General features: G+C 39.2%; 1 protein-coding gene across 2 annotated transcripts in view; it reads left to right on the top strand.

Annotated features, from left to right (window-relative positions):
• slit3 (slit homolog 3 (Drosophila)) overlaps nt 1-12,460 on the top strand; it is a 361,584-nt gene extending 349,124 nt beyond the window's left edge. For both annotated transcript variants that reach the window (XM_084719660.1, XM_084719661.1), the window contains 5 exons: nt 8,452-8,606; nt 9,170-9,330; nt 9,932-10,089; nt 10,364-10,569; nt 11,468-12,460. In XM_084719660.1, coding sequence (XP_084575786.1) covers nt 8,452-8,606; nt 9,170-9,330; nt 9,932-10,089; nt 10,364-10,569; nt 11,468-11,721 — 934 coding nt within the window. In that variant the 3' untranslated portion in view covers nt 11,722-12,460. The remainder of the gene's footprint in view (nt 1-8,451; nt 8,607-9,169; nt 9,331-9,931; nt 10,090-10,363; nt 10,570-11,467) is intronic.
• The last annotated feature ends 3,608 nt before the right edge of the window (nt 12,461-16,068 follow it).

Here is a 16,068-nt window from a genome sequence, read left to right as displayed (position 1 = left end):
GAGGAAGAATCTACTGTTTGTCGTCAGGGGCAGCGGAGGGAGGGATGCAGGGATGGGATGTATACATGAAGGGAGGAAAGAGAAAGTGATGGATGGTAGAATGGACAGAATGGAGACAAAAAAGACAGAACTAGGGTGAGAAGGAATGATGATGGATGGTTGGAAAAGAGAAGATAAAGGTGAAGATGCTAACCCTACTGCACAAAGTAAACAATGAATACCTATGACCAAATATTTTACTGAATAACAATGAATATTAAGCAAAGGTATCACCTTTTTCATTTTGAGACAGTTGTGACAATTTGTATAAGAGAATAATGACTTAAATAATGACACCAGACAAACTTAGGTGTGAAACCAAACACTTTCCAGCCACTGCAGGGTTTAGTCCCTGGCTGCAGTGCTTCCATTCAGCATAGCTGGAAGTTTAAGTGGTTGGGAAGCCAGTGAGGGATCATACGCTGAAGATATAATCCGAGTAGGTTCAGATTCCTGTGCTGAGGTGTTCGGGATCTGACAGATGTCATGAATGTGCACAAACAATGGAGATAAATATTTATCTCATTTATAGTTTACAGTGCAAACCAGCTGCGTTTCAGAAGAGTTGGGTAGGAGTTCTTAATGAGTATTTACGGAAAAGATTCACGAAGACAGTAGCCGACTCATGTAAACAAACGGCTTGCCATGGTGTACAGCTTGGAAAATGAAGTGAAGCTAGTCCAGCGGTGTTGGAAAAATGAGGAAGCTTGAGGATACTAAAAAACAATACCCACCCAGCCACTACTTGTTCAGCCTGCTGCCATCTGGCAAGAAATACAGAAGTAGCCGCTGTCGTACCCCCAAGACTACAGAGCAACTTCTTTCATTAGATTGTGAGACTCCTCAATTCATCCTCAGCATTCCACCATGAATAAAAGTTTGCTTTTATGACTTAATTATTCAAGGATTGAAAAACAGTAAAAAGGGATGAGGAGGGTCTCATATCTGTGTTTGCCTCAGGCCACAAAATGACTAAATCCACCCCTGGGGCAACCTGCAATATTCAGTGTATGCCATGTGTCACTGTATAGCTACACCAACAAATGAACTCAGTGTCTCCTGATGTTTGGCGTCTAAAATAAGTAGAACATTGTGGACATTATGTAAAAAGGTTAAAGCTACTATATGTATATATACAGTCATAACTTAGACTGTAACTGCAACTACAACTTGTACAGGCAAGTTTCTATTCAGATACAAGTTTATACCCGATTTAGATGAGTGACTGAATGTCTGACCTGAATGCGGCTCTTACAAACCACAGGGCTGTGGTTAAAACAAACAATCAGACAATCCTTGAACATTATAAGTTTAAAATGCTCAGAGGCAATTCAGACATTCTAATACTGAAACCTAATAGGCCTGAAACAATGAGCTCTGCTTTCTCCTTCAGAACGCTGCGAATCCACTTCTGAAAAGTACAAATTTCATCTGAACTGGTCGTCCCGCTTTAATGAAAGCTGAAAAAAAAAAAGAAATGGAGAAAGAAAACAGTGAAGGAGCTCGCTGTTCAGCAGCTGCCGTCTCAGCAATGACTAATTGAGGTTACCACGGCAATATGGGACCGGGATGCCTGTCTGCTGAACATCATTTTAATCAGATTGGGCTGCTAAACACACACACACATACACACAAACACAGCCTTACACACACATATACACAGACACTTACATACATGCTCGCTCACAAACATGCGAATACATAGAGACACTAATGCACACATAGTTTATAAAGACAGCACATGTATGTACACACAGACAGGAAAACAAACACACACTTAAGAACGCACACATATATAAATATATAATCATTCACAAACACACAAGGTTCACTGTCAAATACACACACGGCATATGTGGTTCAGAAACATTGTAAGTAAATGATAGCGGTGCCTAATTAGATTTAACAGTGTAAGTGGATCTGCGCGGTTGTTTCTAATCCAAATGTTTTTTTTATTTTTTCAGTTTGCGATATACTCAACAACCTGTAATTACTTCTGGGTTTGTATTTGATTCAGTTATATTTTTTTTTTTAAAAAAGCCAGTTTTTGGTTTTTAGGAAGTTCTTTTTAAGTACCAAAGTTTATTTGTGTGTGTATATGCTCATTCATTCAGGGTGTATTTGATTCAGGACCGACAGGAAATTGACGTCTCTTGTGGGTTCGGGCGAACACAATGAGAGTAAAAGAGAGAGGCAGTCGGAATCTGTACGGCTGTGTGTTTGTTTTTTATTGAAGTCCATAATGGGCTGGATTTTTACTGATATGCAGGGCCAACACAGCCAACTTCAAAGAATCTGAAATACACACATAGGTATGCGCACACACGTAGATTCAGCTGTGTATTGATCATAAAAGTAGAAATGCTCCTCACACAGCATCCACAAAAATATATAGGGGACAATGAGGACTGCTGCTTTTTGCTTTCCTCTCAGTTATTCTATTTGGATGAGACCAACGAAATCTTTATACTTACAGCTGTCTGCTAGTTACCCATACCATTTAAAGACGATTATATATGACACATGGTTTGGAATGGTTAATTGAAAGGAAGAAGTCACATGTTGCAACTGACTCCAATCTCTCAATAAGCATAGTATTCTGAAAATGTGCATTGTTTTACCATGATATAATAATATTATTTATTTATTTAGCTTGGGAACAGCTGCAAAGATGTGTTTCAATCGCCCTCACTTTATCAGCTGTGACAAAACATCAACATTAGCTACACACATTGATTGAGACACAGGCTAACCAGAAGTCAAGAAAATAAGGATTCAAACTAAGTAAGCTTAGATTAATTCATACAGAAGGTCAGAACAGTGTGACAAAAATGCAGTTCATGAAGAAAAAAATAAGATTTGTTGCGACTGTCCCCTGTGTGCAGATGTCCCCAGTCTATCCTACTTAAACATGGGGTTATCAGAGATAACCAGTATTTATATATTCATATATTTGTAATATGTTAAACACACACACAAACATGTCTCAGTGGGGTTATGGAAAACATCTATCGGGCCAAACACTAATGAAGCCTGATACTGGCAAACATCAAACACACACAAACACACTCCCCTGCAGGTCTGGCATCTGCTCGGACGTGGGGAACCACTGACCATTAGTCCTCTACTGCCACCCGGTGGAGCTTCTGTGTCACACCAATTCACAGCTCAGAGAGTGTGTGCGTCTGTGTCCCAAAATGAGTGTGTGAAGTTCAAACCTGAGCACGAAATCAGTTTGAGAATGTCCTCAGCTGTGTGAGCAGCTTGTTTAATTTCGCTTTCCAGACACTTGAACAAATTTAAAAGGGGATGAAGTGCTTCAAGAATGAGAGCGGAGAAGCCTTAAAAGAGTAAAAGGAGTAGGAAGGACTCTTGTGAAGGGAGGGAAAGGAGGGCACAGCGGCACAAAAAGAGAAGAGAAGAAACCAGGAGATGAGGGGGATGATGTAGAGAAAGAAAGGAAAGAAGAGACAGATAGGAGATGTATGGAAAGAAGATAAAAGCCAAATCAAGAAAGGGAATACAAAGTGAAGATAGGGGAGGAGCACTGTGAGATAGTGAGCTAATCTTTCAGGCTAGCAGACCATCATTTTTGCTTGGTTGCAGCAGGCCTGTTTGAGATCATTATTAAATTACATGGCTCCTAATGGAAACCATGTATGTGTCTGCGTCGGCTCTGCAGTGAAGTAGAAGCTCTTATTTTAAAAACCGCCAGCTAAATGCTGAACTAGATTGATGTCCAGGAGAACAGTATGTTTTCTTGTTGCCATTGTTGATTGAATAAATGGTTTTGCTACTCATCTGTCCAAGCAACGCATCAATGCAAATTTGCATTCAGTTTATAAAGTTATTTCATTTCATAGATAGTCAAATACAGCGTACAAGCTAAATTATTGTTTGTTTATTACATGGCTTTGTTAAATTGGTCAGTTACAGCATTCAAAGGTCTGTCATTTCTGTATAGCAGACCGTTGCTATGAAGAACAGCTTATAGACTCTTGAGGAGCAATAAAATCATTTTTAAATCAGTGAAAATCATTTTTAAATTAATATTTCGTATCAAATTATTTTTGTAGTAAGTAGCTGCATAATAAGCTTCATGTTGGGGTCCTGCACCACCCTGTCAGGGTTTAATTGCAATATTGACCTGCTCATTGTACATTATCCCTTACATGTAATACCCACGTGTAAACCCACTGTGGCATCACCCATTAGTGTGTAGCTTTCTATTTTGAAGTCTTGAGTCTGGCTGATGCCATCTTTGTTGTTTTGGAAACAGAAGTCACCATACTTTGGACAAGAGTGTGGAGCTGGTGGGTGACGTACTGCGAGTTGGGAGGTGTTCGGTTTTGGCTCGTCCGTTCAGCAGGAAATAATAGTGACCCACCAGGTCACAGTTTTTCTTGTATTACAGCCAAACAGTGCACTAAAATATGTTTCTGCAAATATTGGTCACAAGAAATAGGCAAGACAGAATCTTGATCCATATTTGATCAGCGCTGCCTACTTTGACCATGCTGTTTGATTTTCATAAGCCTGGTGCTTTGCACCACACAAACTCACTGAGAATGACTTGTCAATCACAAGGTAGCCACACCGTAGAGCATACCCTGCTTCATCATCCACTTTACTTTTACTACAAATGGCACCTAAATTCACAAAATGAACATCATGCTGTATAGAAAAGGACTTGAAACTCAATAGCAAACGATTTACTGAGGTAATAAATAAAGCCAGCAGTGGGACATTTTGCCATAAGAGTGCATACAATCTTCCTTTTGAAACCAGTGGAGTCACAGGTTTAAATGGACAATTTGGATGAGGCAAAATCAAAAAGTATTCAGTGTTTCTTTATTATCACTCTTTCTGCAGTGAGGAGAAGAGTGAGAAACAGTACTTTGACCTTTCATTTCAGCTCAGAATGCTTCTAGTCATAACTGCTACTTATTCATTTAGTTACATTCATACTGTGACTAATGCTGGCATTATTACTTCTACTACTACTACTCTGCTTACACCGACACAGCTGCTAGTATTAACTGACTACTCTATATTTAGATCAAAGCCTTAAAACTGTATTTAAAGGGATTGTTAGTGTATTACCTATAGTAAATGCCTGTTGACATGCCCCCAGTTTGGAGAAGCAGAGCAGCACAGAAGCTTAGTAATGTACTGCTGTGGACAGAGTCAGTAACAAAACATACTGGAAAAAAATATTATCAGTTCAAGTCTATGCTATATTCAGAAATGTTTTCACTGCTTTACCTTCCCATCAGACAGCCTATTCCAGTGGGAAACTGACGTTATATTAGCCAATTATCACTCTGTCTTGTTCCACCAGACTGCATTAGGGAAATCAGTGATTTTACTTTGCAGAACACAGGAGTTGCTGATCTACCGCTGCCTCAGTTTGTTAGTTTTTGTGTTATTGTGTGACTGCGGTGAATCAAAACTATCCTTTTAAAACACAGAAGTCACACAATAACATAAACAAACTAACAGATTGAGGTAGCAGCAAAGTCTGTGTTCTGTGAGATAAAATTGCTGATTTCACCAATGGAGTTTGGTTGGTTTGGAGAGAGCAATATTTTTCACTCATATATTGGCAGTCTATCCTTATGGCAAGGTAAAGTCATGAAAATATTCTAGATATAGTGTGCTCTTAAATTGATATTATTCTTTTTAATTGGTTAAAATACTTTTTGTCCACAGCACTACATTGCTTGGCTCCTGTGCTGGTGCTTCCTCAAAGTGAGGGTTTGCAGGCCGCAGTCTACTGGAGATATTACACTGACTTTGTACCTCATACAACCCTATATCAAATAATCTATCCAGTATTCATTTTACAGCATATTGTAATACCCATTAACCTGTTAATTTGTTCTCATGAAATCCTTCTTAATGCTATACATGGAAAGCCAACATTAAAAAATCTAACTAAGGTCCCACCAATACAAAACATCACAGTATATGTTTATGTGCACAGTTGTACTAGATGACTATTAACTGCTGGGAATTGTTCTTCATTATTTTTTCATCTCATGTTTTCCATCCTCTTATTGTTCTACTTCTTTACCCTCGTAATCTTTTTCTCCATCTCTTTAATCATGATTATCTCTTCTCCTTCCTCTTCTCCTCATGTTACAGCATCTGCTCCGTTCCCTGTTTTTCTCCTTTTTTGTATGGTCAGCATTTTCTAGGAAAGTCACACTGGCCTGCCTCCAGAACTCACAACCCTGCTCCATTGGCTGTTAATGTAACATCACTGTAATCTGAATGCTTTGTAAACAGCTGTCAATCAAAGCTGACTGGAGGCTCCTTAGCTAGTTAGCCAGCAAGCGGCGGCAGACAAAGAGATGTATTGTCTTGATGTTTAGCTGTGGGAGTCTGAAGCAGACCACCAACTGAAAGGGGGGCGTCACTTGTTCTTTTGTGTTTTTGATGTTCTGCTTGCTCTCTCCGGGTTCAGGGCAGGAGGAACTTGGGTGAACGGAGGCACAGTCAACTTCACCACCCCGCCATCATCCACCTCTCTTTCCCTCTCTGTCTCTCGCTCTCCCTCTTTCGGCTTTGCCAAACCACTGTCTCTACAGCTGTCTGTCTCCCCTCCAGCAAAAACCGTTTAGTGGGGATCCTCTCAAAGACACATTCACACGCAAACACACACACTTTCTTCCCAGGGTCAGACATGGTGCAAAAGGTCACAATCTGGGTTCACTGCAGGCTCTTCTTCAGTGGAAACATTTACTTCTTCAAAAAAAATATCAGAACTCTAGTAAGAAAGTCTCTGTCTTTAACACAATGGTTTAAACTGGCTGGGGCTGACCATTAAAGGGATAGTTCGTAATATCTGAAGTGGTCCACCATGAGATTCTTAACAATAGTAAGTGTGTTACCTACAGTAGATGGCTTGATCCCTGTTAGGAGAAGCAGAGAGGAGTACTGGAAGTACATGGAAGCTAAGCAATGTACTGCTTTGGACAGGGTCAACAACAAAAGGTTCTTCAAGGAGAAATCTGTAATATATTTACTTTTATAACTTTCATAATAAGTTTCACATTAATTCATCTTAATGCCGAATGTTTACCAAATGAGTAAGTGTCTGTGTCTGAATCATAAGAAATCATGAATGATCTTTCAAAAGGAGCAGATGTTTATAATTCTTAAATTGAGCAATATGTTAATGGAGTCTGGCAGACAGTAAGACAGGCAGTTCCTGAGCTCCAACTCCAGAGTGTGTATTAACTTTAAATTGACAGACCACTGACAGTTATAAACATCTGATCAGTTTACTTAAAACCTTTAATGTAGGATTTATTTAATTGAACTTCCTATTTGGACTGCAGTACACATTTTAAGATGTGCGCTTGTTACATATTGCTCATTTAATAAAGGTCCACCCAAATAAAGTTAAAGTGAACACTACATTTACAATATTTTCACCGCTTTTCTTTGCCATCAGAAAGCCTTTTCTGATAGGAAACCATTGTGAAACAAGCCAAATATCACTCTCTCCAAATCAGCCAAACTCCACAGGCAAAATCAGTCATTTTACCCCTCAGAACACAGGTGTACCGCTGCCTGGTGTGATAGTTTTGTTTCTATTATTGTGTGCCTTTTGTCACACAGTAACACAAACAAACAAACAAATTTAAGCAGTAGTTAATCAGCAACTGCAGTATTCTGCTGGGTAAAATAATTAATTTCACCTATGGAGTTTGGTTGGTTTGGTGAGAGCAATATTTGTCTTATATAGCAATGGTTTCCTGTCTGACAGCAAAGTAAAGCTGTGAAAATGTTCTAAGCACAGTGCACACTTAAACTGGTACTGATTTTTTTAAGTGGCTAAAATATGTTTTGTTTCTGACCTTGTGCACAGATCGTTGCTTAGATTTTCTCCTCTCTGCTTCTCCAAACAAACATCTACTCTGTGTCCATAAGTATCTCATAAAAACTTACTCAAATGCTCCGAACTGTCCCTTTAAATTCTGTAAATTTAGTCTCAGCCCAAGAGAATAAACTACCCTGTTAGGGGACCCACTGTGGGCTTCAACCCCCATGTTAGGAAACAATGGCCTAGATCAGGAGCACATTTTAATCCCCCATCCAGAAAAGAACACTGCATCGAGGATGTAATCAGTCTGTTTAATGTCTGAGAATAACATTTCAACGCACATTTCCCTAATTTCTTTTTCATTTAGTTTGGTCGATTTGCAAACACAACAAAACAAAGAAAAAAAAATGTTTGACTTGAAAATGTTTGGAGTCTGTTTTGTGTCTAGCTTTTCCAATTTACTCCATCATGTTTTTTCCTCCCTAATTCTCCTGTCTGGTGTAGAATTCAACAGTAATTTATCATAATAGGAACCATACTGAAAATCTCTCCTTCCTGTGTGTGTGTGTGTGTTACAGCGTGGAGTCGGTGAATGACGGACTTTTCCACACGGTTGAGCTGTTGATTCAGAACCGTTCACTGAGCCTTGTGGTGGATAATGGTGCCCCAAAGAGTCTGGGCAAGCTAGCGCGCCAGCCCTCCGTCGACCACAACACCCAACTGTACATAGGAGGTACGCACACACCCACCCACCCACACACACACACACGAACACGCACGCACACACATCAATCCACATTCATAAACACATGTTCTGAACACACAGATGTTACTTTTGCCTGCCCTTAGCTTCCTTTTTGTGGTTTTGAGTACATGTTTTCCATGCATGAGTACATACAAATACAGTCACCCTCAACATGCATTCACATAGACATGCACACAAAATCACAGCAAAGGATGTGGTGAGGCGGTCGGCGACTGTTTTTGCTCAACTATTACTCAGAAAAGGGGAGAAAGAGAACTTTTTCTCAAGTAGTAGAAAGAAACACAATGTTATTGTTCAAAAGTGAGAGCTATGACGCTGTATTTGTGCTGGAACATTGTTTTGTTCTACAGCAATCAACCAAGAATGAAACCAGAGATGAGTGAAGTGTATTACAGTAATAAAGCAATCCTCCTTTCATGTTTCTTTCTTTTATTTTCTGTTTAACATGTTTTCTTCACATTCATTTCTCAACTCTAATTTCTCTTTCTTCTCCTTCTTTTTCATACCCTCCTGCCTCCTCTGTTACCCAGGCGTACCGTCTCAGGTGGTGGCTTCAGGCCTGCGACCTGGCCCTGAACGTTCCCCTCAGGCTTTTAATGGCTGCATTCACAATGTCCGAATCAACGGCGAGCCTCAGGATCTGAGTTTCAGAGCAGCAGGAGGAGCGCGACCACAGGGGGTCGAGGGCAAGGTAATTACATGGGCAAGATTCAAAAAGAGAAAAGTGCCCTTGTGTATATACTGTAGAATGTGAGCCAGTGTGCCAATTATACCATCGCTTATTACAAAACTGGTGACTCAGCGAGGAAACTGAACAGGATAAAGCTTTTTTCTGATCTTTGAGTTAAAGTGAGTGATGATATCGCGCTGCCATGCATCACTGGTGATGGCGAAATCCAAAAACCAAAAAAAAGGTTTTTCAAGTTTTTTCAAAAATTCCAAATCACAGTGGTTCTTCATTATACAGTCATGATGGTGCAAAACATAGGCTGATTGGTCCAGCAGTGTTTGACATTAGCTGCAGACAGTCTGTAGGTACAGTGATCTCACACACACACTCACCCACTCATTCACTCATGAACACACACATGGAAGCAAGAAAAGGAAAGAAGACGTCATCTCTCCACTTCAGAGCTATATTTGAACTGAACTTCCAGTGATGACGGAGGCTGTAGCATTCATGCAGCATCAGTACATTTGTAATGTTTTGTTCCTCTGTTCTTGTCAATTAAAAGGCCCTCCTACTCAGCCTCCACTCACAGTATTTTCTCTCTTCCTTGTTCTGTCACCAGGGTGATGCCATTCGTGCAGGGTGTCATTCCTGCAGTGTTTGTGCCCAGGGTGCGTGCAGGGAGGGAGGAGAGATGGGTGTAACGTGTGATTGTCCTCCAGGACGCACCGGTGCCCTGTGTGACCAGACGATAGCACCGAACCCCTGTCAGAACAGCAGGTAAGACAGCAGAAACTTAAGATGGTAACATGTTCTCAAACACTGTTTTAACAATCCTTGTATTTACATAGTGCTTTTCAGAACAAGCCAGTTGTACTCCCATAAATTATATTGATAAGAGAAAAAGGAAGTGTTGATATTTGAGCAGTTTTATGTCAGTTTTAAGTCTTATGTCCAAAACCTTTGATCAGCTTTCCTCACCACTCAATAGTACAGAAAAAAAATTACCCATCTTCTCCAACCTGTCTTACCTCTGTCCTTCTTCTTCCTCCAGATGTGCTCATGGTCTGTGTGTGCCGAAGGGTCAGTCTTACAGCTGTAAATGCAATGAAGGCTACCAGGGTCAGTACTGTGACCGACGGCAGGAGCCTCCGGCCTGCAGGGGGCAGCGCTGTGGACACGGGGAGTGTCGCGTGTCAGAGGGAGGAGAGCCCGTCTGCCACTGTCAGCCAGGGTACACCGGACCCACCTGTGACACAGGTACAGTGGAAACTATTAGAAGAGGTCATGTCTACATGGTACACCAAGATTTGGAGAATTCTCACTGGATTTGTAGGTGTTATCTCTTCATTCTGCCAGATGTACAAACTAATTATGTTTCATGTAAAGGATAATGTTCAGGTTATGATCGTGCAATAAACCCTGACTGTTCCTGAAGCAAAGGGGTCTTGAATTATTAGTCATCCTACTTATTACATGGTTACTAAGCATAGAAGTAAGGGTTTCAAAAAGGTTGACCCTGAAGGGCTGAGGTTCTACCCAGAACCATTTGCCTCTGAAGAAGCCTATTTTGAAGACAGGATTTGTCAAGGGTTCTTTGTAAGACTAAGTTATTAAGTTATTAAGAACCCTTTTCTTTCTTCCAATGAACCCTTTTGAGAAAAAAAAAGAGTTCTTCAGGGCTAAAAGGGCTCTTGGTAGATCTTCCTGAGTGTGTTCTAGATAAAAACACCCTAGAAGTGTTCTCTGTAGAACATTTCTATAGGAGTTTCTGGGTGAAACCTTTCAAAGATGGTTCTAGGTATAACCTTTTGTAGGTAGAGCTCTCTGAGAAGGTTTCAAGTGTGACCTTTCTTATTGGTTCTACGTTCCCTTAGGGGGACAAGCCAATGAACCCTTTATGGTTCTAGTTAGCATCTGTATTTATAAGACTGTAGAAATGTCTGTTCTTCTTCTTTTTATACAAAAATAACAAACCTTAATGACCTGACCAATTACAATATTTCTTCAATTGAGTATTTAACAAAGCCATGTAATAAATTCTTTTGTTGGGGTTACCATCTAGACTTGACCATTAGTGTAGGAGATAGCAATCAAGAGAAAATCATTTTGAGATCAGTCCATATAATGCATGTTTTATGCCCTCTCTCCTGTCCAGAGCTCACATGTCAAGGAGAGATGGTGAGGGAGCAGCTGAAGCGCCATCACCCGATGAGAACATGCACGTCCACCAGCAAGATTCCCCGCATGGATTGTCCCCGATCCTGCCAGGCGGCAGCACCCACAGGCGTTTGCTGCGGCGTCACCAAGAGCAGGAGGAGGAAGGTGGTTTTCCGCTGCACCGACGGCACCTCGTATTCCGAGGAGATGGAAACTGCTCTGGAATGCGGCTGCTCCAAGTGCCCGTTGTAACAGCAGCACCGCAGTTTGTTAGTTTGTTTTTGCAACACCCACCGCTGCCATTTTGTGAATTCTGCACGTCAACGAGGCTGTCGTTCTGAGATCTTTCCACGTCGACGAGCACCACCATTATGTGATTTTTTTTCTTCAGTTTGACCGCCACCAATTTGCTGCCAAGAGAAACCACAAACAAAAACAAAAATGGGACATGTGTGCGTGTTTTTTGACAGAGAGAAAATATATTGTAAGATATAAGTGAGAAAAAACATAGAACTTATTTTTATTATGGATTTTCTTTTCTAAAAGATGATAAAAGGACTGATAAGTTGTTTTTTAATATGTTGATTATATATTGTGTTATACATAGTATGAAAAGTTATTTTGTACCTTGTAAGGAGAAAAAATACACAGCAAAATAGATTAACATTCCTTAAAAGTATATGAATTTATATGTATGTATAAATCTATATAAATATATACCCTAACCCAATGAATTTTATATTTTCCAAGTGTATTTGCATGATGTTAATGTGAGTGCTGATGTGTGGGAGGCTTTGGACACTGAGAGAGGAGGGCTGAGAGAGAAGAGAGCCCTTGATTCCACAACAAGGAAAAGGCGGCAGTCTTTTGTTGCCTCCCTCTTGGAGAAAAAAGGGAACTGTATGTGCCTAGCTAACCTGCTTCACTATATAATGGACATCTTCCTCACATGTGAGTTCTTTGACAAAACATAAAAGACTCTTTTCACAGAGATGGTTTAACAGTTTGTTCTAATATTGTGTTATTCTTTAGTTTGCTGTTGCACACCAGACTTGGAGCCGCACAAGGTTTGACACAAAAATCTAAAGACATCTGCTATTCACTAACAGTTTCACATTATAAATCAGGAATTCCCATTCAAATCAACAATAGTGAAGTCATACTGAGCTGCTGAGATTTAAAATTAGTTTTAATTGACCGACCCATTCATATAACATAAGAGTAACTGAAAGGGAGAGGTGGGGTTATTTGAAGTGGGTTTGTATGAGGTACTTATTGATCGTCAGTGTATCACCTACAGTAGATGCCAGTCTATCTGTCCCCAGTCGGGAGAAGCAAAGAGGAGTGAACCGCTGTGGACAGGATCAGCAACAAAATGTGTATTAGCCACTTAAAAAATGTCCACCTAAAAAAACTGTCAGTGTAGGTGTGCACTATGTTTCAAATACTTTCACTGCATTACCTTTCTGTCAGACAGCCTTTTCTGATGGGACACCGGCCCACCAGCCACCAGACTCCTTTGGCAAAAACAGCAATTTTACCTTGCACAAAACAAGAGTTGCTGGGCGACCACTGCTTCAACCACTTAGTTTGTGTTACTGGGTGACTTTGGTGTTGTAAATGGTTAGTTTGGATTCACCAAAGTCACACAGTAACACTAAGAAATAATAATGGTAACGCACTAACTATAGGAACCTCATACAACTCCACCTCAAAAAATCCTAACTATCCATTTAAACCGCTGGTTTAATAACAGATAAAAACAACATTTTCAGCTGGTTTAAGTTTCTCTTTAAATGGCTGTTGAACATGAGATGCGTGGGCAGGGAAGCTATTTAGAATAAAGCCATTGTGCCAAAGTCAACTGTGTTTGCCTTAACAGATAAGTATGTCAAAAACTGATTTACTCAAGTTCAAGTGCCTTGGTGTACTTATTTTGAAATTCAGAAATGTTGCTGCAATATTGTCAACTGCTGCTACTGAGTGTTTGATCATGTTGGGCGGATAAAGGCATTGACATGTCACATGTGGCAGTAGACACCCGTCTCCATGACAACACAATCAAAATGCTATGGTGGCCTTCCTCTTGTTCCCTAACAGACTGATGCTTATGGCTGGGTTGCACAAACAAGGATTAACTTTTAAACATGATTAAATCATGGTTTAACTTAAAATTATGTTGAGCCAAACTTGTCTAAAATCAAGAAAGGTTAAAATTAAATATCTCTTTAAGCCTCAGTTTAGTTACCTAAACCTAGATCAAATTTATCTCTGTTGCACCAAAACTTTAAGCTCCAATTTAAAATGTAATCCAGTATTAACTTTGACTTAACACTTGAGGAGGTTTAACTTTTAAAATGGCTGCCTTTTTGACATGGATTTAGCACAATAATCAAGTTCTTTAAAAATTTTAAAGGGACAGACTCAACCCAGTTGTGCTCTATTGATTTGGCCAACATTTTTTCTCAAAGGAGGAGAAATTAGAACTTGTCATGTCAACATGAGTACGCTAACTAAGCTAATAAATATTTTAGCTACTTAGCAAACAATGTGAAGTTTTGTTAACTTTTTAGCTAAGTGATAAACAATATAATCTAAAAAAAAAAAAAAAGCTAGAAAACAAACAATGCAACATGCTGGTAATGTTTTAGCTAGCTAACAAACAATCTAACATTTGATAACTTTTAGCTAGCTAGCAAACCATGTAAAAGTTAGTTAAGGAATTCAGAGCATCAGAAAGTTTTATTTAATTTAATTTTGATGAGCAAGCATCTCCATACTGATTAGGCTAATCAATCACAATGATCATTAACTTTGGCTTTACTACACAGATTAGTTGGTGCAACAGAGCTCTGCTTAATTTTAGATCTGGATCAACTCATTTTAAACCTCATTTTGCTAAACAGTGACTAGAATTAATCTTAAATTAATCTTTGCTGATGCAACCCAGTCTACATTACATAAACATCTCCCTCTCCTTATCAGGCTTTGTGGACAGGTCCTATTAAAAGTGTAGAAATAAAAAAAAACAACAAAAGAAGCCTGAATCATGCAACAGTCCTTTTCATATGAATTATTTGCTGTAGAAACCATATCTTCATCACCTCATGTAGAATGTGAAATTGCAGCATCAACTACAGTATTCCAGTGTTAATATGTGATGCATTCAGTGTGTTATATGATGACATGATGCAGGTCTGATTCTTTGGTGGACCGTGATGTGCTTTAAAGTGCATATGTAACAAAACAAATATACTTCCACGGAGCATGTACTTTGAATATGTTCACTTTGCAGTTTAGGGTGAAGTTTTTTGATGATTTGTTCATGTCTTAAATTTCCACACTGACAGTTTTTTGGGGTTTTTTTTGTTTTTTTTAAATGGGGTTAACAGTTACTGACCAAAAGACAGAGTGCTCCAGTTTGATCGCAGCAAACCTCCACATTAACGGCTCAACCGCCTGCTGTGTCAAACTTTGTCTCGTGAAAGAATCAGATTTGGACCAAGGTGCTCCAACACAGCTGAAAAACTCTTTCCATAGATGACTAACATGATTAAAAGTATAACAAAAGACTATAATGTAACTACTACTGTATTGTTTACTTTATACATTGTTGCTTTGTTTACAACTGGTGCAAAGTATTGTCACACTTTTGCAGTTAATTTACAGCTCTGCTATTCTTGGTTTGAGACATATCAGTATTATCCTCGTCTGACTTCATCCCTCCCTGCTTCTCTCTGCCTTCCCCTGTGTTTTTATCCAAGATATCTCCTCTGTTTGCCCCAGTCATTCATCCCACCATCTCTTCCCCTTCTTCTTTCTCATTTTTTGCCTACATGACTGTTTTCAGAACAATTTGAGCTTTTAAATTTCCCCCCCTTCTCTGTTCTCCTCTCTCTTCCTACTTCCCTGATTCTAAAGATTTACTTCTTCATCGTGAACAGAATAAAACACCCTAGTTATTAGTTATTGACAAGAAAAAAAAATCCATTTTCCAAGTCTTAGGTTAAAAAAACATGATTATGTGAGTGATGATAATTGATACTTATGTTGAATGTTAAAATTAAACTACCATTGAAACTACACTAATCTGTATGTCTCAGTTCTTGAGAAATTAATCTTTGACTGCAAATGATTGAGGAATAATTCATTTTCCACATCTAATATACCTTTTTTTTTTTGCAGAAGTAGGTTGTAAAGCAATTTAATATGTGAGGTATTTATGATTTTTCTCATTTTTCTTCTCATGGTGGTAGCGCTACAGGGTACAAGTGAAAAATTGAGAAAAATCAAAATTTCAGGGCTTACTTTAATTGATTTTGAACTCTTTTCTTTTGCATATAAACTTGAATCTTTGAGTTTTTAATCATTTCACTTGCAACCATTTCATTTTTAATCGCCCATATAATGCCAAATGGGGTTCACAGCTCATTTTTTAACTGCTAATTTTCAACGACTCAAGTTTATCTACAAAAGAAAAATAAATTATCTCAGCAAAATTATATATGTCAGCAAATCTTACTTTATGTCAGAGTTTGATTTTGAATAAAAAATTTCAAAATCTAGTTATGCAGTGGTGAGTGAGGGACTTTGTATTTG

This window comes from Lutjanus erythropterus, chromosome 5 (genome assembly GCF_056507025.1).
Source record: "Lutjanus erythropterus isolate fLutEry1 chromosome 5, fLutEry1.hap2, whole genome shotgun sequence".
Classification (NCBI taxonomy): Eukaryota; Metazoa; Chordata; class Actinopteri; order Lutjaniformes; family Lutjanidae; genus Lutjanus; species Lutjanus erythropterus.
The sequence above is the reverse complement of the archived record's forward strand: the minus strand, read 5'-3'. Positions and strand labels throughout refer to the sequence as shown.